Below are 27,318 nucleotides of genomic sequence, written 5' to 3'. Positions count from 1 at the left end.
ACATATGTATATCTACATATTAGTGTGTGTGTGTGTGTGTATATATATATACATATATATATATATATATATAATATATATATATGTACATATATATATATTATATATATATATGTGTGTATATATGTATATATATATATATATATATATATATACATTCATATAATCTTTGTCTTAAAGGCTGAGTATTTACTAGACAAAGCTGCTGCCAGCTTATATCCGCTAAAAATGGGTTATCTGCGTGAACCCCGCTCTATGAACAGTGATGAGGAAGATGCTAGCAGCGACTTCAGCGTTGACATTGAGAAGTTTGACCGGCAGGTGGCCCTGCTCACGCAGGCCAATGCCGATTTGGAAAGGGAGAGAGAGTATCTACTCCAAGAAAAGGTTTGCATGACCCTTGGCTACTGTTGTCCATCCGTGTCACTTCCTGCCTTGTCTTGCCTTGCTGTTTTGCCTTATTCTTCTGGTGCCTTTTTCACATATTTAGACATTTGTTGTGATAGTAGCTTGTTGATGTTTGGGGCCATGTTTTTTGTTTCTTTTTCTTTTTTACTTTTATTACTATTGTTCTTTCCACTCTCTGTGCATTTCTTCTTGCTTGCTTTAGTTTGGTTTCCAAAATATAGAAGAACCTACATACCATCACCAAATCCTTTTCCATTTGAATCTGTGCACCTGTGCTATATATATATATATATATATATATATATGTATGAGGGGGTACCCAAAAGTAACCAGAAATATTTTTCTGTGGGACAAGCCCATTATAGCTCAAGCTTCCACTGCTAGATGCAACCCTCTGGCATCAGTCTGCTGACTGGTGTCGTTGGCTGGTGTCATAGTACCATGTAGTGCATCTTTATTTTGCAGTGCTTCTTCCCTATTTGTTGATTTTTGCAATGGCTGAAATGAAGGAACAGCATGCTTCCATGAAATTCATGTTTTCTGCTGGAGAAAACAGTGGCCAAAACAGATGTCATGTTTCTAACAGCTTACAAGGATATTGTACCATGAGCAAAACACGAATTTATGAGTGATTTCCACTCTTTAAGAATGGTCATTTGTCGCTTGAAGACCAATCGTGTCCAGGACAACTGTCAATGTCCCGAACGAATGGAAACATCATGAAAATTCATGAAGTGATCTTGGAGGACTGTCACCAAACAATTGATGAACTTGTTAATATGATTGGTGTGTCCTGGAGCTCTTTCCAATGAATTTTGAGTGAGGAATTGCGAATGAAAAGTGTTTGCACAAAATTTATGCCTTGCTTGCTCATGGAAGATTAAAAGCAGTCACGACAGCTGAATGTGTGTCATGAACTAAAAGAACAGTTGGAAGTTGGTCCGGACCTTTTTCTTTGAAGGTCATCACTGGTGACAAAAGCTGGTGCTACGGAATTTGCAGATGTGGAAGAGGTGAAGGAAAACACGACGGAGGTGTTAAAAGGCATCGCTTCACTAGGGTTCCAGCACTGCTTCAAACAGTGAAAAATGCACCAGATAGAAAATTTTACCTTTATACATAATTTCCATAAAATCTTCAATAGATTCACCATCAAATTATCATACTCCTCCACTTCAAACATAACTAACAGTATAGTTACTATGAATAATCAGAAATTATGTGACGTACACACAGACACACACACACACATGCACACACACACACACATGCATACACATATATTTTAACTTTTCAAATAATACTTTGGAAAACTTAAAGAGCCAAAGATTTTGGACCTCTGTCAGTATTTACAGCATTCATAAATAATTTTTTTATGCTCAACTACATTAAAAATTAGAATTGAGATTTTTATTTTATTTTCATTTGTGGTTGCTCTTATGAACACATTCTGATATACACACACACACACATATATCACCTGCTTCTTTTTTTGCCATTTTGATTTTCTCTTATGAAATGTCTATCTAGTGGTAATTAGTTGTTGTTGTTGTTGTTAACATTGATGTTGTGGTGGTTGTGGTTTACTTTACAAACATGTTGTTCCTTCTGGTACAACAACAGACAAGAAATCTTTAAATTCCAGCAGGTGGACAAAGAACTATTTCAGTTAATATCAGCCCGATGTTTGACCTAAAATTTCTTCGTCATTTGTAAACATTGATTTGAATATCTTATTTTGTTTTGGTCCCAGTTGCATGGTTTCAGGGTCAATCCTACTATGCAGCACACTGCACAAGTATCTTCTACTGTAGCCATTTGTTGACCAAAGCCTTGTGACTGAAATTTAGCCTACAGAAATCTTGTAAAAGCCCTTTGGATGTGGGAACTGTCCCAGTCCTTTTATGTAGGCTTAATCTGTTGCCTTGTTTAATGGTTCTTCTTGGTTCTGAGGTGCTGTAAGCAAAAACCAGTCTGTTGTAAGCTTATGGGCCTAGTATTTGGTCTGGGAGTTACTTCATCTCCTTCTCCCATCATTCTTGGGCAACCTTAAAAAGGTTGCCCTTTACTTTGATGACACTATTAGCTGGAAGAATTTTTGGCATGCCAGAAAAATTGTGCAGCTGCATTTTGTCCATCTTTACATTCTAAGTTCAAATTCTACCGAGGTCGACTTTGCCTTTCATCTTTTTGGGCTCGATAAATTAAGTACCAACTATACACTGAGGTTGATGTAATCAACTGGCCCCCTCCCCAAAAATGTCAGGCCTTGTGCCTATAGTAGAAAGGATTATTATTATTATTATGATTATTATTATTATTATCATTATTATTATAAAGGCAGTGAGCTGGTATTTCATCTGTTTCTGCATTCTGAGTTCAAATTCTGCTGAGGCTGACATGCCTTTCATCTTCTTAGGGTTGATAAAATAAGTTAAGTACTGGGGTTGATGTAATCGACTTATCCCCTCCCCCAGAATTGCTGGCCTGGAACCAAAATTTGAAACTATTATTATTATTATTAAAGGTGATAAGATGGTGAGCTGGCAGAGTCATTAGCATGCTAAACAAAATGCTTAACGGTATTCCGCCCATGGCCGCCACATTCTGAGTTCAAATTCTGCCAAGGTCAACTTTGCCTTTCATTCTTTCAGGGTTGATAAATTAAGTACCAGCGAAACACTGGAGTCAATGTCATTGACTCGTCCCCTACCCGCAAATTTCATGCCTTGTGCCTTTTGTAAAAAGGATTGTTATTAAAGGTGATGAATCGACAGAATCATTAGATCTTTACATTCTGGTTTCAAATCCTGCCTATGTCATCATAGCCTTTCATCTTTTGGAGTCAATAAAATTAAGTACCAGTCAAGTACTGGAGTTGATGATACAGACTAAACCTCCTGCACTCACTTCAAAGCTTCTGGACTTATGCCAAAAGAAAATTTGAAACCATTATGATTATTACATTAAAGGGAGTTGTTGGCTAAGGCTTGAACAATGTAAGAAGATATAAAGTGGGCTACAAAAAGAAAACTAAACAAAGTTGGAGTTTTACCTTATATATCTATATTATGGGGTTATGACCCTTTCTTGAGGACATGTGGACAAGTGTGCAATAGAAAAATGTCATTGCTCAAATGTGTGGGAAGGAAGGTGACATGCACTGACTGGTTCCTATTGCAGGACCAGTTTTTGCATGTAACCTTTCTTCCCCACACATCTGAGCAACAACCTTCTTCCCTCACTCAGCAGAATCGTTAGCACACTGGGCAAAATGCTTAGCAGTATTTCATTTGCTATTACCTTCTGAGTTCAAATGTCTTCGAGGTCGACTATGCCTTTTATCCTTTTGGAGTCGATTAATTAAGTACCAGTTGAGTACTGGGGTCGATGTAATTGACTATCCCCCTCTTCAAAATTTCAGGCCTTGTGCCTATAGTAGAAAGGATTATTATTATTATTAAGGCAGCAAGCTGGCAGAATCTTTAGCATGCCGGGCGAATTGCTTAGTTGTATTTCATCTGTCACTACGTTCTGAGTTCAAATTCCGCCAAGGTCGACTTTACTTTTCATCCTTTAGGGGTTGATAAATCAAGTACCAGTACTGAGGTCGATGTGACTGACTGTCCCCCTCACCACAAAATCCAGGTCTTGTGCCTATAGTAGAAAGTATTATCATCATTATTATTATTATTAGTAGTAGTAGTAGTAGTAGTAGTAGTAGTAGTAGTAGTATTGCAATGAACTGGCAGAATCATGTTATTCAAAATGCTTAGCAGCATTTCTTTTGGCTCTTTATGTTCTGAGATCGAATTCTACTGAGCTTGACATTACCATTTTTCCTTTCAAGGTCAATAAAATAAGTACCAGCAGAACACTGGGATCTATGTACTCCATTTAACCCCACCTCCCCTAAAATTGCTGGGCTTGTGCAAAAAAATTGAATTTTCTGTGCTTTGCATTTTGGAATGTGGTTTGCTGTTGCTAGTAGTGATTTATATTTTTTATCATTTGTTGTTTAAAACATAAATTATTTGTAAATTGCTGTTTTGGTTATTCTTGCTAATTAGTTTTTTTTGTTGTTGTTATTGAATTGTTTGTTACTGTTGTCTTTATCTTGCATTTAAAAATTTTTATTGTATTTATATTACATTAATTTTATTGTGACACTGTCTCTGTACAGCTCCCTTGTACAGTTTTGCTATATAAGGGCTTTGTTGCTATAACAATATCATTGTTATATCATAATAATATCTTTTATAATGATATTGTTACTATATCATACAAATGTCTTTGTTATATTGTACAGAGATTGTTATCATAATTTAATGGTATCATTGTTGTATCATAATGATATTGTTGTTATATCATAAAGATATTGTATCATAGTGATATTATTGCCATATCATAATATCATTTTCATATCATAAAGATATTGTTATATGAAGATGATGTCATTATTGAATCATAAAAATATAACTGATATGAAATAATGTTATTGTTGTTATATGATAAATATATCATTGCTATATCATAAAGATCATTGTTATACTAAAGATATCACTATTATATCAGGAAGTTATTCTTTTATTATAAAGATATCATAATCTACAATAGTATAGCTGATATGTTACAAAGATTCAATATACATAAGGATAATTTTAATATCCTAAAGATATCATTATCATTGTCATCAATTTAACATTCTCCTTCCATGCAGGCATGGATTGGACAGTTTGACGGGAGCTGGCCAAGTAGAAGACTACCCCAGGCTATTGTGTCTGTAACTCCATTTTTTTTCCCCATGTGCTCTCTAGACTAACAGTTAAGCGTTGTCTTACATGGTAATTACACAGTTGGTTGTTGAGCCAATGTGGAAGTCTCATGTTTTCACTCACTATGCCACTGCACTGTTGTTGCAACTTACTGTCTGCGGTAATGCAGGCAAGTTGGAAAATGGCAAGATATTTAGAAATATCTTGAGGCAAGTTGGAAAATGGCAGGATATTTAGAAAACTCGATTCCTTTGCAATACAGTGCAGTATTCTCACCCTTCTCTGAGTTATGAGGTGCTTTGCTGTACTCGAGAAGACCTGCCCACCACAACAGAATTGAGATCCTAAAACCAAGGTACCACATAAAAAGTATTGGTGTGGGTGTTGGTGACTTATAAAATGACACCAGCACGGGTGCTGATGCCATGTAAAAAGCACCTAGTACACTCAGTAGAATGGTTGATGTTAGGAAAGGCATCCAGCTGTAGAAACCAAGCCAAAACTGACTATGGAACTTAGTGTGGCCCCTGGCCTTGTTAGTTCCTGTCAAGCCAGCCAGCCCACCCATGCCAGCATGGAAAATGAACATTAATTGTTGATGATGATGGTAATAACAGTTTTATTTGGTTCCATAGAACTGAATCAAACTGTTTCTTAGTAATATATGTGTCTCCTACTAAATCTATTGAGTGCCACTTTCTTTCATTTATCCATTAATTTTCATGGACATACACACATTAGGCCTTGTGCCTATAGTAGAAAGGCTTATTATTATTAAGGCAGCAAGCTGGCAGAATCCTTAGCATGCCAGGTTAATTGCTTAGTTGTATTTCTTTTAACTTTTAAAATGCTGCTGGTATGTTCTACCTTATTCAATGTGCTGTCAATCACGAAAGATGGAAAAATCACTTCTCAAAGCAGTTGCTCACTCTGCTAGAAATAGTGACCAAAATTATCTCAAATTGCATGCAATTCTCCTGAAAAAGAGGCATTGGAACACACTAGCTTATGTAGTTGTAGGTACCTCTATACAGAGGAAATGGTCACAGCTAGATTATGTTAATTACAGGTCTACTTGATTAAGTTTAATGGTTGACCTGGTGTTCATAGTTTTTTTCTTTTTTTTTTTTTTTTGGCTGGTGGGATTTTTCACTGCGAATGCCACATTTATTTCAATGTTCTTAAATTTGTTTTAACCATCACAGGCCATGCTACATGTTTGTATTTTTTCACTTTGTATAACTGCTGTAATGTCATAAATGCTTTCTAAATGAATTAATTGAACACAGTAGATAATGCTTTCCCTGAAGGTTGTTGATGCATTGCTTTACATTCAGATTTCAAGCCCTGATTGTTTGTTGACCTCGTCTTTCATGCTTTTTCATTGTAGCTTGTAGATACTAGTTAAACACAATTATCAATCTGACTGGACTCTTCCTTAATAATTGTGTGGTCTTGAAAGTATGATTTTTATGTTTGTGTGTGTGTGTGTGTGTGTGTGTCTGTGTGTCTGTGTATATATATATGATATATATTATATAGTGTAATTTAGAATTTAAATTACATGACAACCAGTATTTAATGCTCCATGTGTATTCTCTAATATCTGAATGAGGACTAGTCCTTGTACCATTTTGCAGGAATCTGCACTTCGGTATGTCCAAGTACAGATACAGTTCATATATAAAGCAAAAAAGGAGAGATCAGTTATAAAATATTTTACACCATTTTCATTAACAAAGAATGATTATTTAATGTAAATTATATAATCAAATTGCATTGTCAAATCTTCAGAAATATATAACATACATCAGTAATATTACTGGACTAGTGACAGTGTTGCCATCTTCATCACCATCATTGGACCAGCTAACAGATTTTTCTGAGTATGGCAATGCTCTCACTAATTCAGTAATTTTACAGATGAATTATTTACCTGCAATGAAGGAGAACTAGAAGAACACTTACTATAGTGGAGGAGTTACCCTTCTAACATGTGCAATTTGAACAACCTGTGTAACTGAATAAAAAAAGCTTATGCCTACTTTTGCTATACATAGTTACATATAAAATATACCTACTATATTTACAGCGAGGCATGACTGTGTGCTAAGAAGCTTGCTTCCCAACTGCATGGTTCTGGGTTCAGTCCCACTGCATAACACCTTGGACAAGTGTTTCTACTATAGTCTTGGGCTGTCCAAATCCATGTGAGTGGATTTGATAGGTGGAAACTGAAAGAAGCCTGTCATGTATAATACTTATATGTATATACTTGTGTGTGTGTGTCTTTGTGTCTATGTTTGTCTTCCCACCATTGCTTGACAATCTATGTTGGTGTGTTTACGTTCTCATAACCTAGTAGTTCGTCAAAGGAGACTGATAGAATAAGTACTAGGCTTAGAAACAATAAGTCCTGGTATCGATTTGTTTGACTAAAAATCTCTTTAAGACAGTACTCCAGCATGGCCGCAGTTAAATAACTGAAACAACTAAAAGAATAAAAGAATATAAATGCAGATATAATTAAGGGTGCTACAGCCAATATATCGACCAGACTAGACTATTGGATGTTGTTATACATAGCTGGTCACAATGCACATCCTTGCTAGCTAGGAGGAATGGGAAACCAGTCCATCGCAGGATTACCTATTTAGAGCTGAATGGATAGGAGCCGTGTCAAAGGAAATGTTTGCTCAAGAACAATGCACTGCATGACTGAGAATCAAAACCATGATCTTGCAGTCATGATTGAAACACCCTAACAACTAGGCCGCTTGCCTTCATTTTATATATATATGTAAGTGTGTGTATTTATGTATGTATGTATATGTATATATATGTATGTGTGTTTCTGATTATGTCATTAGGATTTATTCTTATAGATGTTGTTTAGCCCCAAAACAGCTCTGACTAAGCAGAGCTATCATCAAAAGCACTCCAGTCATGTCTATCCTTTGTTATTCCTATGCGCAGAAATCTCAAGGTTACATTGTCTAATGTGTTCTTTTTGTAAGAGGATAACTTGTTACTTGAGAGTGGGCTTTTGGTTACTATTTTTTGAAGATTCATCAGTCATACAGAGACTCACTCATTGGCTCATGCCATAACAGCTTTGATCCTGATGTTGGTTTTGTTTTTTGTTTTTTTTATAAATTTAGCGTCAATACAGTTGGAAAATAGCAAAAAAAAAAAAAAAAAATCAAAAAAAGGCAATCCCATACTTGCATTAGTTGAAAAAAATAAATTTACTAAAATATACGTCACACTTAATGTAACCTTATTCTTGTGCCATTTATTATTTCAGCATCATGCCAACGATGAAATCAGCTATTTCAAAGATAAGGCCACATCTTTGGAAGAAAAATACACAGAGAAAGTGAAAAATGAAAGTAAGAATATATTTCTCTTAGTCTGAAAATGTACTCAGCATATCTGAAAACTATATGAAAAGATAGACCGGAGGAGTTCTGCATATCTAACCAAATTAAAGAACACTCTTATTTGTTTTTGTTGTTTTCACACATTTTCTTCAAATATGTTGTAGTTGTTCTGAACCCCCAGGTGGAAAACTATTCCAGCAGTGGTCACTGCTGCCCACTCTATCTTTTATATATCTAGGACTACACAGCCCAATAGCTACTATTTTTATTCTGTTTTTAGATATCAGGTTTATTATGGCTTGTGAGAGATTTAGTTACTATTCCATGCAGCTTGAGTGAGCCATGTAGAACCTGTGGATGGGTGTAGTGGATAAGTGTGTTCCTCTCTCTCTCTCTCTCTCTCTCTCTCTATATATATATATAATATATATATATATATATATATATATATATATAGCTTCTTTCCTTCTCTCCCTCTCTCAGGACTTCTGGCTTGCAAACTATAATTAAGGTTGCTAGTGAGCAGAATTTTTTTCTTTTTTTTCCTCTTACATTGCTAAATCAAGATAAAAGTAATGTCCATGATCCTCTCCAGGGCTCCTCAGACTGGTGGGAAGGAAGGAAACAGCAAGGTATCCTCAAACTGGATTTCTGGTTTAGAGAGCAGATAATTTCTACATAATACTATCATATTAATACTATCAGATTATATGCTTTCATATAATTCCTATATAATTCTATTATGTATTCTATATTATTCCATTATAGTATATGCAGGTACAACATCAATTTTCTTGAACCTTTTGTTCCAAAGCCTTTCTGGTGTACTGAATTTTCCAAACCAGCAGTGGTTGCCTTAGTCAACTTGCTCCAAATTAAACTAATATTAAACTTGCTTAAATAATCGTTTCTACTAAAGGCACAAGCCCTGAAACCTTGGGGGTGGGGCTAGTTGATTACATTATCATCAACCCCAGTACTCAGCTGGTACTTATTCCATCAACCCTGAAAGGATGAAAAGCAAAGTTGACCTCGGCTGAATTTGAACTCATAAGATAAAGATGGGCAAAATTTGCTTAAATAATAAAATGACTTACAGCTACTTATACATTAAGTGTAAATTTGTGCAGATTATGAGAGGTTCTGGACCATTGGTCTCTGGTAAATTGGTGACGTATCTGTATTATCATATGATTTCCATCTAATGCTATCGTCATGTACTTTAATTTTCTTTGGTTTTTGTATTGAAACAGAATCTTTGAAAGAAAAACTGAAGGAAGCCAAGCATCAATTGGCTGAGAAAGATGAACAGATAGAAAAATTAATCAGTGAAAAAGATGATGTTCAGAGTAGTCTTGAAGAACTGGATTCCCAGCACCAAGAAGCCATAAGTCAGTTAATTGATAACCGCCATGATCTTGCCAAAAAGGTGAGAGAAAAATCTGATCAAATTGATCAATTACAAGCCGAACTGAAGCAGATCCAGTTTCAGCTGGATACTGCAAATGATACCGTTTCCAAGCAGAGATCTGATCTAGAAGAACAATCTAGAAGCCAGCATGTCTCTCATGATCAGCTGAATGAATTGTCTTCTGAGAAAGACAGACTTTCAAATCAAATAGAAGATCTGAAAGCCAAGCTAGAGAAAGCTGCCTATGTGGTAAATGAACTACACCTGGATAAAAAGGAACTTTGCCAGAAAATGGCAGAGAAAGAAGAAGGCTTGAACAATGAAATTAGAGAATTAGCAGCACAAAACAAAGAGCTTGAACTTAAGAACTCTGAGCTTCGGGAGAAACTATCACAACCACAGGAAACTGTGGACACATCTGAAATGGAGTTCAGAAATAAATGCTTAGATAAAGAAATTCAAAATCTAAAGGAAAACGTAAAAGAGTATGCAGAATTGAATCGCATGAATGAGATGAAACTTGTAGATAATGAAGATAGATTTACTAAATTAACTAAAGAGATTGACGAAGTCAAGAAAGATAATACTTCGCTTGTGATGAAGTGTTCAGCTCTGAGAAAAGAAAATCAGTTCCAGCTAAAAGCCACAGAAGACAAAAACTCCAAGGAGGGATTTGAAATTAACCATCTTCAACAAGGAACTGATAGTCTTAGCCAGGGTCTTGGACATGTTCTACAAGATTCAGAGAAGCCTGATGCCAGTCTGTTACTTGAGTCTATCAGCTCTACTGGAGAACTATTGGAAGACTATCTTGTAAATGTTTTGGAAAGAAATGGTGCGGAACCTTCCGGAAAACCTGCAGAACACACTAAAGCTAAACAAGTTAAAATGTGCCTAGCATATCTGAAAGCTAGGTTAAAAGACAGACAGGAGGAGCTACACATATCTAACCAAAATGAAGAGCATTCCAAGATTATGATAGAGAAGTGTGAGGAAATAGAAGCTTTAAGAACTCAAGTGGTAGAGCTAAGAAAAGATCTAGTCAGCAGCATGGAAAGAATTCAAGAATTTGAGGATATATCTAACAGAAATCAGGAATTAGAAGACCAGGTAGAAAAGCTAAACAGTAAGAACCTGGAGCTAACTAATGAAATGTCTGTTATACTCTCCAACGATTCTAAAGACTCAGCTAATAGCCACTGTGATCCAAAGACTTTAGATTTGATCACAGATTTAGAATCCGAGTTGCTTTCTTCAAAGAATAAGATTAAATCTTTAGAAAAAATGGTGTGTAAACTCCAGACATCATCAGGAGTTGCTCCTGAAAAGGAACTAATGAAAGGTGTGGTTGATAAGAATTCCTTAAACAGTGAAACAAGTGACATTTTATCACTTCAAGCTAAAGTCGAGAAAGATGAGCAAGAACTCAGGTATTTCAAGAATATTCTCCAAGATATATCAAGTATCATAGACTCGGAAAAACTACAAGGATTAAATAAAGATGTCATTGAGTACCTGAAGCAACTGAAGGCTGGAGAATTTGAAGATAGATATTCTACAGGGGGCAGTGAAGGGGATGCAGATGAAGTAGTTGAAAAAGCTGATGAAATCCGAGATCCAGAATCTCTGAAGTGTTTTTCTGAGAAGAAGATCGTAAGTGAGGAGATATCTGTTCAGAAGCAGAGTTGCACAGCAGTCGCAAATGGAAATGCACAGGTCGAAGAACTGGAGAAGCTACAACGGATTGTTTCAGAAAAAGATAATATCATTCAAGAGTTGCAAAACAACAATGCCATGCTGTTGAAAATGATTGAGTCAAAATCCGTATCGGTCTATGGTGATAAAAGTCTTCTTGAACTTCATCAGTTATCAAATGATGTGAAGGATTTGAAATTGGAGAAGGAACAAATGATTTCTGTGATGGACGAAAAGACGAGAGAGTGCAGTTCTTTGAAAGCTGAAGTACACCGTCTGATGGCTATTGTGTCAGAGGAAAGGAATGCAATTGATCATCTACAGCTTGAGAACCAGCAGTTACTACAGTCTCAGAACAAAGTTGTTTCAAATGATGCTAGTGAGGCTGGAGGAATGCAGAAGGAAGCCCTGCAGAAACTTTCAAACATCATTCGGGACAAGGATGTTGAAATTGATGCCTTGAAGCAAAAGAACAAGACTCTGCTGACAATATTCCAAGACAGTTCACAGAGTGGTCCACAGATCAACTCACTCATACAAGATAAAGAGAACTTAAAGAAGCAGTTGGGTGTTCTTCAAGCTGAACGGGATCAGATCGTAAGCTACTTGAACCAAAAGCACCAGGAAAGTGTGGCTTATCACAATGAAATCCAACGCTTGAATGCATATATCCAGAATGAAGCTGAAAAATATGACCAACTGAAGTGTGAACATGACCGATTAATGCCATTGTATGAAGACCGGAACCAAACACTTATCAAAACCCAGAATGAACTTGTGAATTACAAACAGAAGTATTCTGAACTAGAAGCAAAATATGAGGAACTGCTGCAAAGAAGTAATGTTAGTGAGACAGTTGATGTGATCACATACAACAACAAAGTTGAAGAGATCAGCTTCCTACAGGAACGATTGTCAAAGGTTCAAGCTGCACTGACAGAACAAGAGCAGAAAGTTCAGGGACAGTTGCATAGCAACAATGATACTGAACGCACCCTGAGAGAAATAGAACTTGAGCGAAACAACCTGAAGAAGCAGTATGATAGTTTAACATTCCAGTTCAGTGAGCTTCAGACAAAGCTGAACGAGCTGAAAACAGAGATAGCTTCATCTCAACGCCTCAACGAGGAGCACAACATAGAGATTTCAGCATTGAAAGAAATAAATCACAAACTGAGCTTGACCATTCAACAGAAAGAATTTGAGCTGCGGAACGTCACTGAGAAAGCCAACACTGTGACAGCAATGTTACAGAAACAGCAAGGAGAGAGAAGTGAGTTGGATTTGTTGCTAAGGGAGTCCGAATCGATTCGACAGCAAGCTGTTCAATTCCAACAAGAGAGGGACCAAGTAATTCTTTCCATGAGGAATCTTCAAACAGAGAAGGAAGAGATGACTAAAGAGGTAATAGCTCCCTACTTATCTCTATTTCCGCCTGTCACCGTCTCCTCTTTGACCCATTCCTATTTTCCTTTATTACCCCCAAACTGTGATTCACCTTTGACCAAGGCTCCACTCATGTTCTCCATTCTCTGCATTCACCTCTGTCCTCATCTATAAACAGCTGCCACTATTGTAAACCTACCTACCCCGCCATCCTTAATTCTTTCTCCCTATTCTCTTTTTATCTGCCTTCTTGTGCCTTGAGGTTATGCCCTGACACCTCAACTCTAGCTTCTTTTCATTTTCTTCTCCTCTTGTGGGTAACCATGTATCTCCTCTACAGCAAGACACCAGTTCCTGCCCTTCTATTAACATCTAGTACAAAGCCTTATTTCTCAATATTGCATCTCCATTCTGTCAAAGGCCTTGTCTTGCATGTCACTGGTGCTGATTCTCGAGTTTTTATCATTATCATTTTAATGACCACTTTTTCAGCCTTGTGCAGATCATATAGAACTTGCTGAAGCAGACTTTCTATGCCCAGATGCTCTTTCCTTTGCCAGTCCTCATCTGTTTCCACATAGAGCTATAATTTGCTTTGCAGTCTTTTGAACAATGAACAGCTCAATAGCTAGACTTAATTTTGTGAAAGCTTGTAAACAAATTAGACTTGTGGTACCGTCCCACCCATGCTAGCATGGAACACGGACATTAACTGATGACGATGATGGTGATCTATGAAAGTGACTTGTCAATTCAAGACCAGGGTGGAGATACTCAAACACACACCATCACGCGTACATACTTGCATTATCTGTTTCCAAAATTTCACTCACAACAATGATTCAATGCTCAGCTATAGCAGAAAACACCAGCCAATGGTGTCCATGCAGTGGAACCAAATTCCTAGCCACATGATTCTAAAGTAAACTTTTTAATTGCTCAGCTATTCATGCACCTATCATGCACATGCATACTCATACATACACAAGCATGCACATATGCATTCATATGCTTACATGCTCAGGCTCACATACACATACATCCACACACACACACACATACATGCTCACTCACACATGCACATACGCATAGCTAGAGATAGTTGTGACCCTTGTTCCACTTTTTTCTGTTTCAGATGCAGAAGTTCAGAGACAGAAATGACAAACAAAACAGGGAACTTGAAAGACTCAAGATGCATTTGCTGCAGGTACATTGTGCATTGTACTCTTCACATCTAGTTCTTTGTGTGTCTGCATTTTTATTTTTGCATGCATGTGTGTTCTTTTGTTTAGCCCTGGGTCATCCCCAGTTGACTAGAGCTATGATCAGTGACATTCCAGCTGTCACCTTCTCACATTTTTTTTGCTTATATATTAATTGTTTCGTTTGTATATTTAGGACTACATTCTTTTACTATTTTACTATTTTCAGTCATTAGACTGTGGCCATGCTGGGGCACTGCCTTGAAGAATTTTAGTCCAATGAATTGATGCCAGTACTTTTATATTATTACAAGCCTGGTACTTATTCTATCGGTTTCCATTTGCCGAACTGCTAAGTTATGGGGATGTTAACACACCAACACCAGATGTTAAGTGGTGGTGAGGGTCAGACACAGACATATTGATATGAGTGTGTATGTGTGAGTGTGTGTGTGTGTACAATGGGCTTCTTTCGAGGGAGGGGAGGAGAGGGTAAGAAGAGGAGAGGGAGGGAGAGGTGGCAGTGAGTGGAGTGTGTATTATTTTTTAATAAGTTTTTTCCCTCCATTATTTACTCCATCTGTTACGCTTTCATGTGATTAGTTGAAAGGAAAGGCAAAGATCAAAAGAAAAAGGAGAGTGAAAAAGAGGGTAAGGTGAAGAGGGAGAGGGCTGTGTATTAAGTCTATAGAATTGTACATAAAGTGTGTATATAAAGTGCATTAAGTAATTATATTCCAATTTATTTCACTTTTCAATAACTAGCAGATAAAGTTTCCAGACAAAGTTTTCAGAAATAACCCAATAAGTTTACCATTAATTTCATGAAATATTCACATGGGTCCTGCTAGTTATTATCATTCATGGTTTGAGAAGTATTTCAAGTGTTTCCTTTCTTACATCAGAAGGAATTAAATACACTTTGGAAAACGCATAAAAATGTTTAAGGCTTAGTTCTGCTGTTTTCTGTAACCTGTCTGAATGTCCCCTAATAGATATCTTTAGGAAAAAAGCATCACCAAAGTCAGATAGTTCTGCAAGTTTGTTATCCCGTCCTGGAGAAGAAAGGTTGGGGTGAGCATTTAATACAGATTTTTAGGGCCACAATAAAAAAAGATGGCATCAAGTGCAATGTAAAATCTGTAGTGTTTTCCCCACACTGCTGTTTTACTTATAGCCATTTGTTCATGAATTAAGAGAGAACCTGTTTGTGGGCCAAGCAGACAGAGGCTGTTATAGTTATATGATTTCAAGAGGAAATGGAAGAAAAGGACGTTTTCTAATTTGAAATATATTTATTCTGTATTTATTTTGTTGAGGATAAAATGATAATGAAATAGGAAGCCATCTTGTTGTCATTGTGAAATAAAAGAGGGCCCATGAGCCAGTCTAATAGACTGATTTCAAACGGAGTTTCTGTTTCGCCCCAGAACTCAACACAGAGACTGCAACAGCTGTTGTAGCAGTAGCAATAGCAGGGGAGGAAGAGAGAGGATAATATTAAAGGAAATAGTAGTAATAGCAAGGTTCATATTCATGATCCAGTTGTTTACTAAGCAAGTACCTTTGCTTCAAAACCACTGTGTATCTTATTTGCTCTTCTCCACAATCCACACCTACAAAAAGAAAAAGGATAAAATAAGTGGAATTCTGATTCAGTTTTGAAAATTGAAACCAAACAGAACAAAACAAAATTGTCTTTGATACTTTCTAATGTATTCCAATGCTACTTTACCAATTGTAAAATATTTTCTGCTTTTTTTTTCCTATCTTTTTGCTATTGTTTTTGTTTTTAAACTAATTTTCCTTCTCTGTCTCTCTCTTAAGATTGAAGAAGCTTACACAAAGGAGGCTTTGGACTCTGAAGAGCGAGAGAAAAACTTGCGAAACAAACTGGCTGCTACTGAAGAGAAGGCTTACATCACGGCTGCTGCTGTGGAATCAGCTGGGTAATTCTTTTCGAGCATGTTTTAGTGTCTTTTTTTTTTTCATAATTCTATCTTTATTAATGTCTAACCTTTTTGATACCAACCTACCCGAGACTGCTCATAGTTTTATGATAAAAATTTCCTGTTTAAAGTGATCTAAATTTAAAACCTTCCATCAAAGTTTCTTATTAATCTATGTCCCAAACACCCAGCCTAACAATGACAAAGGTTATTTTACTAAATTCTTCATTATTTTCAAAATCGATTAAAGCAAAGGAAGTGTATTTCAACAGAAATGTGATAACAAAAGGGTCAATGAGAGAGAAAACGTCAAAGCTGGGAAAAGCTGAACATATATGGTTTAGCAATTGAAAGCTTAAAGTGAAATTTCCAGCTTTCCATAACTAAAAGATAACCACTGGAAACTTGGACAAATCATCATCATCATCATCATCATCGTTTAATGTCTGTTCTCCATGCTAGCATGGGTTGGACGGTTCGACCGGGGATCTGGGAAGCCAGAAGGCTGCACCAGGCTCCAGTCTTATCTGGCAATGTTTCTACAGCTGGATGCCCTTCCTAACGCCAACCACTCCGTGAGTGTAGTGGGTGCTTTTTATGTGCCACCTGCACAGGTGCCAGGCGAGGCTGGCAACGGCCACAGTCGGACTGGTGTATTTTATGTGCCACCGGCACGGAAGCCAGTCGAGGCGGCGCTGGCCACACTTGGTGTAGTGTTTTGGAAATTATACATAATCCTAAACTTGTTGGTGTTGTTTGTGGTGTTACTGTTGCCGTGAGTGTTGCTGTTGGTGATGGTATTGTTCTCACCACGCCACCAATTTCCCAATACACCATTTTCCAAATACAGTCTGTTTTAATTTCCTTACCCCCAATTCCCCAATGCAATCTATCTTAATTGATATGTAAAAGAATGCATATGAAATAGATAATTATTTTTACTTTTAAATAACACTATTGACTGTTTAGCATTTAAACCAGCCATATCCAGCTAAAATATTCTGTTTTATGTTCAAACTTTAAAGTTACCTGCTTGAGTCATGCCAACTCATAAGGGCTGGTTTCCTGGTTTCCATGGCATATGAATCCCTGCCTCCTGGACAGGACGCCGTCCATTGTGGGATTACTCATTTTTGCCAGTTGAGTGGACTGGAACAATATGAAATGAAGTGTTTTGCTCAAGTACATAACATATCGCCCAGTCCAGGAATTGAAACCACAATCTTATGATCATGAGTCCAAAAACCTAACCACTAAGCCACACTACAATATCATTCTAAAAAATTAACTGTTAACTCATCAAAATCTCAGAGCTGCAAGATAATGCATGATTATTTCAAAGCAATGTGAATAAATAAACATCACTTTTGACAGAATAATGTGAATGCTAAATGGTTAAATCAGTAAAGAAAGATATTTCTTAGCAACTGGCAAATTCATTCCATGTTGAGAGCCACTTGTATTTCTATTACAGACAACATAGTTCTGCTCAGATTGAAAACATGAATCAACAGCTGCATGCACTGGCCTCCCAACGTGACAATGCCTATCTCCAGTTAAGCACTTACCAAGAACAGTGTAAACAGTATGCTACCTCGCTCATGAACCTACAGATGGTGCTAGAACAGTTCCAGGCAGGTAAGTAAATTTAAATGGTGGGGCAAAACTGGAATTCATCATCATCATATCTCTGTTTTTCCTTGATGATTGCATTTTCATCTTGGGGAAGAGATGGAAGTCGGCAGGTGCTAAATCTAACAAATAGGGTGGGTGCAAAAGCGATACCATTTTGTTTTCGGCAAGAAACTCACACGTGAGGAGGGCTCAGTGACAGGGTGCATTGTTGTCGTAAAAAATTCAGTTCGTGCTCCACAGATCTGGTTGCTTTTGAACGACCTCCTTCAAACAAATCAAAACGTCATTGATTGCCCTTCGACGATTTTCGTGCATAAGCTGAGGAATTTTCTCCACATTTCTGGGGAAGTCGTTCATAGCAGGTCTTCAAGATCATTCATTGTCTTCCAGGGACGTTCTTCTGCTTGTGAAGCACCTGTGGCACTGGAAACATTGCATACATACAACCCATTACCTCATCGTCATAAGCTTGCTGAAGCATGCTCAATGTCTCTGTAATAAACCTTCCGAGTTTAACACAAAATTTCGTGTTGACTCTTTGTTCCCACTTACTGTCCATGACAAAAATCACAGAGTACAGCACACACGTGATCATAAATTTCACCACTTGTGTTGTAAACACAGTGATGTCACTAGGTACACTGCCTCGTGAAGGTCACTGCTAGCTCTCACTGCACATACAACCATATGCTGCCACCTGTTGGTGTGCTACAGAACTAGTTTGGGAACTCTTTCATACTACCTAGTAATTATAAAAGTAATAACTATTATTGTAATTATAGAATTCTGATTTCTTTCTTTTTTGTTTTCTTTGTAGAGCGAGAGAGTCAGATGACAGCTGAGAAGCAGAAGAATGAAGCAGAGCAGAATCACTTAAGGGCATTAATTGAAAATCTTCAGTCCAGTCTCCAAGACACTCAGGTAAAGGACAGATAAATACAGTGGTTTTACCATAGTTTTTAATCTTTTTGCTGTTGTTGTTTGTATTTATGTGTGACTTTACTAATTTCATTCATTGGATTGCAGGCATCATGACATACATCTCTCAAGTATATTTTATCAGCCTCAGTATTTATTTCAGGCTGGTACTTATTGTATTGCTTTTTATTTTGTCTAAATTAGCTCTTAACATGAAGGGATGCATCTCAAAATACCAGTTTATACCAGTAAACAATATATATATTTGTATGATTGTGTATATATCTGTATGTATGTGTGTGTGTGTATATATATATATATATATATATCTTTGAGAGACTTAGAAATAATATTTCTATTTTATTAGATCAGTGACTGTGTGTCACTTTGAAAACTATATATTTGAACGGTGAATTCAGCAACACCACCTAGCCAAGCAGCCACACTGTGTTGATAATGGGCAATAACCGATAAACCAATCCACAGATGTTGTTTTGCGCTAGATGGAAGTACTGTTCTCCCTATTCCTGCCTTATGGGCAGAATCAGCATACTAGGAGTATGAAGCAAACAACTCTTCTATATAAACATGCTTTTCAATCATTTTCTGATTAACAACGCTGCAGTTTCCATCTACCAAATTCAGTCACAAGTCTGTGGTTGGCCTAGGGCTATAGTAGAAAACACTTGCCCAAGGTACCATGCAGAGGGACTGAATGTGGAACCATGTGGTTAGGAAGCAAACTTCCCAACCACGCAGTCATTCTTGAACTGAATGTGTATGTGTGTGTGTGTTTACATTTGTTGTTAAATCGAGTGTTGTGTCCCATTATGTCTCAAAGTTAGCAGTTCATCAAGTAGAAATCTATAAAATAAATGCCAGATTGAAGCATGTACTGAGGTCAGTATGATCAATTAAATTTTTGAAGGTAATACCCCATCAGGGCGACAGTCGAAAGACTAAACCTAGTAAAATAATGTTTAAAGACTTAATGGCTTCAAAGTTAAGGTAATGGATTACTTACTACAAGATAATGAGTTCCAAACTTCGTATTGAACTTCCACTCTGTACTATAACATTATATGTATATCTCACTCTACTTAACTTCCAATAATTAACAATCATAATTTGAAGTTGAATGGTTAGCAGTAAGAAAGAGGTCTAGATTTTTTTTTTAATTATTGGGCAAAATATTCTGAGAAAAAGTGATTTTTTTTCACTACAACAAAACACACACACACAGAGGCATGTCTGTGGTAACTTGAGCTACTACAAATAGCAGTCAAATCTCTCTTAAAACACACCCTTTTGTTGAAAGAAAGACACAGATGTACTGTATTTCAAGAAGGAAAAATAAAACTATGTGATGGGTCTACTACATCAGAGGCAACTCTGGGCTAAACAAAACACAGATAAGCATACTTCACTTTAAAAGATTATCTATTAAATAATACCAATAAAGTTGACAGTATATCTTCGAAGTTCCATTCCCTGGTAAAACGATCTGAAATGAAGATAATCAGTACAGGGCTGGTAAGCTGAAGAACTGCAGACCCCAGTCTGATTTGGCATGGTTTCTATGGCTGGATACCCTTCCTAACACCAACCACTCCAAGAGTATAATGGCTGCTTTTATGTGTTACTGGCATGGGTGCCATTTGCATGACACCACTACTACAATTTCATGACCTATAAAAGAAAACAAAAAAAAACCCAAAAGACCCCCCCACACACACACACACACACATTCAAGCCAGTGATCATAGTCCTATGAGAGAAACTAGTAAATAAGTTCAAATATAAAATATAAATCATTTATCTTTCTTTTTTCTTTCAAAATTTCATGTGAAATATCATTCATAGGAGAAGCTGTCTGAGGCTGAAGACGGTTTGCAGGCAGCTGAGCGCCTTAGTGAACAGATAGACTTAAAGATGAATCATATAGAACAGTTGAAGGCTGAAGGTAATTCAGAATTTGTTTCTGTTGTTTCTTTGGTTTTTTTGGCGGTTCTTTTTGTGGGGTGGGGGTTAGTTTCCATAATATTTCTTACCTTTGTTGTAAAATTTCTAACTGTCTGCTTTGTCTTGTATTGTATTGTATGTTTAGTTCCTTTTGCTAAATACTAGAAACAGACAATGTTTGGCTTTTCTAATGACAAACATTGGCCAATTTTGAGAGTGTATGTGTGTGTGGCTATCTATCTATCTATCTATCTATATATATATATATATATATATATAGAGAGAGAGAGAGGAATAATATTATGCTACTAACATAATATCTTTAACATTTTATGTCCATTTTCCAACCTTGCATGGGCTGGATACTTCTTTTACAGAACTGAGTTCTACTGTTCTTTACAGTTCTTTGTCATTTCCTTCATGATTTCCCTTTCTTGTGATGATCTTTCATCTCTCCCTCCATGTTTACCTTGACTTCTGTCTCTCACAGGCTTTCCTCCACTTGAATTTCCTGACATTTCTTTACTCAACTCTCATTCTTTATATGCTTCACATGTCTGCACCAGCTCTGTCTTCTCCTTTGTCCCATGTATCAGATTCCATTTGTACCTAGCTTTCCTCTCGGCTCATTTGCAATCCATCATCCATGCGATAAACGGAGGCTGGAATCAAATAAAACTGAGCATGATCATCTGATTTCTTTCTAGCTCTCACACATCCTTTGCATTCAGCGGGCATGGCTGTGTGGTTAGGGAGCTTGCTTCCTAGCTACATGGTTTCGGGTTCAGTCCCACTGCGTGGCACTTTGGGTAGGTGTCTTCCACTATAGCCCCGAGCCGACTGCAGCTTAGAGTGAAAATTCTACCCCAGCTTCTTTTAATTGCCTTTTACAACTTGCAGAGGAAATGTTGGGTCTATTCTTTGACTTATCAGTCTCCCCCACAGTACAATGGATACACCTTATAGAATTTATACCTACTCATTCTCTGCACATCAAACATGGCCTCTTCCCAGGAAGCAATAGAGTTCTTTCTGTCCTTTTTTCTTTCCTGCTAACTAAAACTATTGCCTTTGTTATTTTTACTTGAAGACCGCTCCTTTGTAAGCTTTGCTTCCATGTTTGCAATTTCTTATCTCAATATTCAACAGAATCAACTGTTAGAACAAGGTCGTCAGCATACAAAAGTTCTCACAGACAACCAGTCTTAATCTCTTTTGTTTTGACCTGGACGATATAATAAACAGAAGACTGGGGTCTAGAATGAAACCTTGATGGTTAACTACATACACACTAAATTCCTCACTAAACAATTTACTAACTCTCATATTGCTAATACTATCTTTGTACATGGATTGCTTGGCTCTCACTAGCCTTTTGCCTTCACCTAGTTTGTTTACTGACCAGCAGAGTACAGAACACGGGACTCTGTCTAAAGCTTTCCCCAGGCCAGTGAGTGATAGACGTAGTGGCTTGTTTTTGCTTTGCCAAAAACCTCTTCTGTAGTTCTTTGTTTCTTTGTAGTCCTTTTCAAGCCTATCCAGACTCATGGGCCTGGTTTCCCAGTTTCTGTGGTGTATGTATTCCCCCAGCTGGACGGGACGCCAGTCCATTGCAACGTTACTCAAGAAATAGGAAGAGAGAGTTAGAGAAAGTTGTGGTGAAAGAGTACAACAGGGGTTGCCACCACCCCCTGCTGGAGCCTTGTGGAGCTTTTAGGTGTTTTCGCTCAATAAACACACACAATGCCCGGTCTCGGAATCGAAACCGCTATCCTCCAACCACGAGTCCGCTGCCCTAACCACTGGGCCATTGCACCTCCACAAATGTTCCTTCTCGAGCCATGCCAGACTCATAAGGGCCGGTTTCCAGGTTTCAGTGGCATAGAAATTCCCCACCTGGACGGGACGCCGGTCCGTCGCAGGATTACTCATTTTCATCAGCTGAGTGGACTGGAGCAGCGTGAAATGTAGTGTTTTGCTCAAGAACACAGCGCATCGCCCGGTCCAGGAATCGAAACCACAACCTTATGATCATGAGTTCAATACCCTAACCACTAAGACGCACGCCTCCACCTTCTGTAGTTGTACCAACCTGAAATGCATCTCATCTAAGCTAATTCTTTTCCTAATTAGCTCTGTTTTATCTCTCTTTGTCCCTACTATAACTTGGTCCGTCAATTTGATGCTTTTGTAGTTGCCTCTTTGTCTCTCTCTCTCTCTCTCTCTCTCTCTAGCACATCTCTTTTACCCTTGTTGCAGGTAATGATGGTACTGCTGTGCTAGTTCTTAGGGATGACCCCTTCCTTAACTGCATGATTATTGATTTTGCAGCTATGCCCTATTTTACTGGACATTCTCAATGTTTCAGTAGCTATCCCCAATGTCCTCACCTTTGTATTGTTAATATTCTCTGAGTTACAGCAATGTCTAAGTGAAAAGTGGAAGAGGAATTGAGCAATTTCAAATATACCATACAATATTAATATCCATATATAACTAGTTATGGTAATTATATATCCACACACACACACATATATTGATATTGTGTGTGTGTGTGCTTCAGCTCAAGGCAGTGCTCCAGCATGACCACAGTCAAATGTCTGAAACAAGTAAAAGAGTAAAAGAATATATATCTTTAGATTATGGAATTGTAGCAGCTCTATAGTGTAAACATAACCAATACCACATACTTAACATGACACCAGAAGTTACAGTGTTTTTCGTCTGGGAAATATCCCTTTAAAGACGTGTTAAAAAAAACACAATGTGCTTCTGAGTTGGGTAGAACAAAATCAAATTGAGGGTGATTGAAAGTTTCAGATGCTGTATATCCCTGTACTTGCAACTTATCAAAACCATGCCCTCAACTCGCTTCCAAAACGAAATCAAAGTCTCTAGTCTTAAGTATATAGAAATAGTGCATATATTATTTGCTATGGTGCTGCTTAACTAGAATAAATTCAGGTTAAACAATTGAAGCAGCTCTATAATGTACTAGCAGTATCGCCCGGTATTGCTCAGGTTTGTTTTGACCCTTTAGAATTGGAATTTTTGAAAAGTAAAAATTTTGCATTATGTAGCTTGTTATTCTCTTTAAGTGAACATTTTTCTGGTTGAAATACATCGAAAAATGGCGACACAGCAGTAAAAAAATCATAAAAAATAGGGATTTTCATAGCAAAAAAGCACCTTTTTGATGTAAATAATTTTTGGTGTTAACATGGTCCAATTTGAATTTTTTCTTCTACGGAAGGAAGAGCAAGCTTTCGTCTATCATACTCTCAATTTTGGTTTACTTGCGCCGCAGGGTCTCGGAGGAGATAGTGTTAGTTGAAGGCTACCAAACCTGCCATACACAGACAACTTCAGCTTTATATATATAAAGATTTATATGCATATATTTATGTATGCATGCATACACACACACATTCATATATATATATGCACAAAGACAAAAGCAATTATAATTTTTAAAAAATCAATTTACACTGTTTTTCTTCTTACAATATATTAAATTATTTGTCTATCTGCCAATTTATTCCTTCATTATAGTTTTCTATTTAAATTAATTTTCAACACTTTACCAGAATACTTTAGAATGCATCATGCGCATGGTTTAAACTACTTGCTGAATGCTTCAGTGTCTTAAAGTGGCTCGGTCTTGCCTAATAGCTAACATTAATTTGCGTCCAACTTGCGTTCGTTATGTTTATTTATCTATTTACCCATTTACTTCTTATTGATGAGGTTTTACTTGGTTACAGCATGTACGTCACACTAACAGTTTCACTGATAGTAGTAATGAGTTATTCTGAATACAATGTGAGTTGATTACATGGCACCAATTAATATTGGTTGCTAATTAGAAATAGAACGATGGGAGCATTGTTTTTTTCCATATCATTATATATATAGATATATATATATTTTTTGTTATATATATATATATGTATATTTGTGTGTATGTATATATATATTTATGTACATATATGTATGTATGTATGTATATAATATATATATGTATATGTATATATGTATGTATATATATATGTATGTATAATATATATGTATATGTATATATGTATGTATATATAAATATATATATATCTATATATATATATATGTATGTATATATAAATATATATATATCTATTTATATATATGTATTTATATATGTATGTATAATATATATATATGTATATATAGATGTATGTGTATATATATATATATATATATATATATATATATATGTATGTATATATATATATATATATGTATATATAGATGTATATATATATATATAAAGCTATATATATATATATATATATATATATGTATGTATATATATGTGTATATATATATATATGTCTGTGTGTGTATATGTGTGTGTACACATGTATAATGAATTTACATGCACATATTGCATGCGTAAGTTTATTATTTGAGAATGTGTATATCTGTTTGTGTGCATGTGCATTTATGCATTATGCATGAGTGCATACACGCATCTATATATACTGCTATATGTATACACACAAACAATTAATGTGTGTGTGTGTCTATACATACATATATATATATATATATATATATATACACACACACATATATATATAAACCATACACACACATGCACACACGTTAATTATCAGCTATTTCTAAATCATAATTGATATTGATTATCTTCATTTCAGATCGTTTTAAAGGAAGAAAAAGCAAATCTTTCGCAAAAAATATACATCAACGTCATCATTATCACCAATCGTCATCATCATCATCATCATCGTCATGTTGATGACAATGATGATTTTCATTATCGTTACTATCACCAACCTCATCATCATCATTTCTATCCATTTTTATCAGCTAAATTAATATTCTATGTATTTATTTTTTTGTGGAGGCAAACTGTGTGTATGATGGCTTAGGCATGGGGACCACCAAAGCACTTCCTAATATTTGTTTTCAGATGTGTGAATATATACATATAAGTGTGTGTATTCATTCACATGCATACATACATATACATATATATACAGACATGTATATTTACTTGTGTCTTGCCATTGAAATGTAGTCAGGATGGGGATATATGGATATGTGTGTGTGTGTGTGTTCTTTATTTTGGGAGGTGGGAATACAACAGCAGCCTCTCAGTCACCTCTAGTTTCATCACTATCTCTACTGGAGCTAAATTCAGATTGTTCTAGATGTATGCATAGAATTGGCATGGACACCAAGAAAATTATCAAAGAAAATCCCATTAATATTATATAACTTGCATGCATATACATAAATTTATTCAGTGTTACATACGCATATATACACCCTACCACCACTTTGTATAAAAAGGCTCTAGATCGTGGTATATTGTCTATGTGTGTGCATTTTTAGACACATTCTAATTATCATAATTAGTATGCATATTTTGTGCCTGCATGTGTGTGTTTGTGTGTGTGTTTTTTATGTGTGTATATACACACGCACTCCCTCTAAACCTTTTACACTTACACTGGTCATATCAGACCCAAACATTCTACCTGTTTTATGTTCAAAGAGGCCAGATCCAGCATCTTACACCTACCCTACAATGTCATTCTAAAATTTAAAATGATCACATATCATTGAAATCTCGATGCCACAAGATAATGCGTGATTAATTCAAAAGAATGTGATTAAACAAGCATTACATTTGACAGTGTCATCTGAATGCTAGAGGGTTAACAGTATCTCTTAACTCTTTGGCATTTAAAGCAGTCATATCCAGCCCAAACATTGTGCCTGTTTTATATTCAAACAGCCATATTTGGCCTCTCACACCTTCCCTACAATGTCATTCTAAAATTGAACTACCATATCACTGGAATCTCAAAGGTATGAGATAACGCATAATTAATTCCAAATAACATGAATAAATAAGCACTACATTTGACATGCTAAAGGGTTAAAACTTCATATCAATACATGCGGTGAAAAGTTGGGTGTTCGTCTGTCTGACTATTTGTCTTTCTGTCTTTGTATCTTAGTAGCTGTCTGTCTGTCTATTTGTTTATCTAATCTATCTATCACTCTATCAATGTCTGTCTGTCTCTCTCTCTCTTTCAGTTCACCTATCTATTCATATCTGACTACTTATCTCCCACTGTATCTATTTTTACATACGTGTGTGTATATATATATATATATATATATATATATACACACACACACACACATATATACATTCTTACATACACACACATAATTATTATATATACTTTATACTTATACATGGTTGTGTGTGTACATTGGTATTTACCTGATTTAATAACTAGATGTGGTGACCAAACCACTCTTTGATTGACAGGTGCTTGTGTAATCTCAGCTGGTAATATATGAGTGGTTCAATCTCTCACCGTTACTTGCTGTGGTTGAACTATCACCTTGCCAAAACATCTCAACGCTCATCAATATCCTCAAATCACAGATTTTGTTTGTTTTTTTTTCAGTTTTCTTTGTTGCATGTTCTTTTATTACATTGTTTTTTTTTTCATTGTCTTAATTTTTATTTTGTTCTTTTACTTGGTTATTTTCATTTATGTTTGCATTTTTGTT

The 27,318-nt window shown here is 36.3% G+C and overlaps 1 protein-coding gene across 6 annotated transcripts in view; it reads left to right on the top strand.

Moving 5' to 3' along the window:
• LOC115217202 (thyroid receptor-interacting protein 11) overlaps positions 1 to 27,318 on the top strand; it is a 220,694-nt gene that overhangs the window by 149,829 nt on the left and 43,547 nt on the right. For 5 of the 6 annotated variants that reach the window (XM_036507380.1, XM_029786837.2, XM_036507381.1 and 2 more), the window contains 8 exons: positions 181 to 387; positions 8,491 to 8,575; positions 9,820 to 13,076; positions 14,194 to 14,265; positions 16,088 to 16,209; positions 17,684 to 17,847; positions 18,662 to 18,765; positions 20,626 to 20,725. In XM_036507380.1, the coding sequence (XP_036363273.1) occupies positions 181 to 387; positions 8,491 to 8,575; positions 9,820 to 13,076; positions 14,194 to 14,265; positions 16,088 to 16,209; positions 17,684 to 17,847; positions 18,662 to 18,765; positions 20,626 to 20,725 (4,111 nt within the window). The remainder of the gene's footprint in view (positions 1 to 180; positions 388 to 8,490; positions 8,576 to 9,819; positions 13,077 to 14,193; positions 14,266 to 16,087; positions 16,210 to 17,683; positions 17,848 to 18,661; positions 18,766 to 20,625; positions 20,726 to 27,318) is intronic. The other variant, XM_029786840.2, reaches the window with a different exon arrangement.

This window comes from Octopus sinensis, linkage group LG11, assembly GCF_006345805.1.
Source record: "Octopus sinensis linkage group LG11, ASM634580v1, whole genome shotgun sequence".
In the NCBI taxonomy this organism is placed as follows: Eukaryota; Metazoa; Mollusca; class Cephalopoda; order Octopoda; family Octopodidae; genus Octopus; species Octopus sinensis.
Note: the sequence above shows the minus strand (reverse complement) of the source record. Positions and strands in the feature narration are given on the sequence as shown.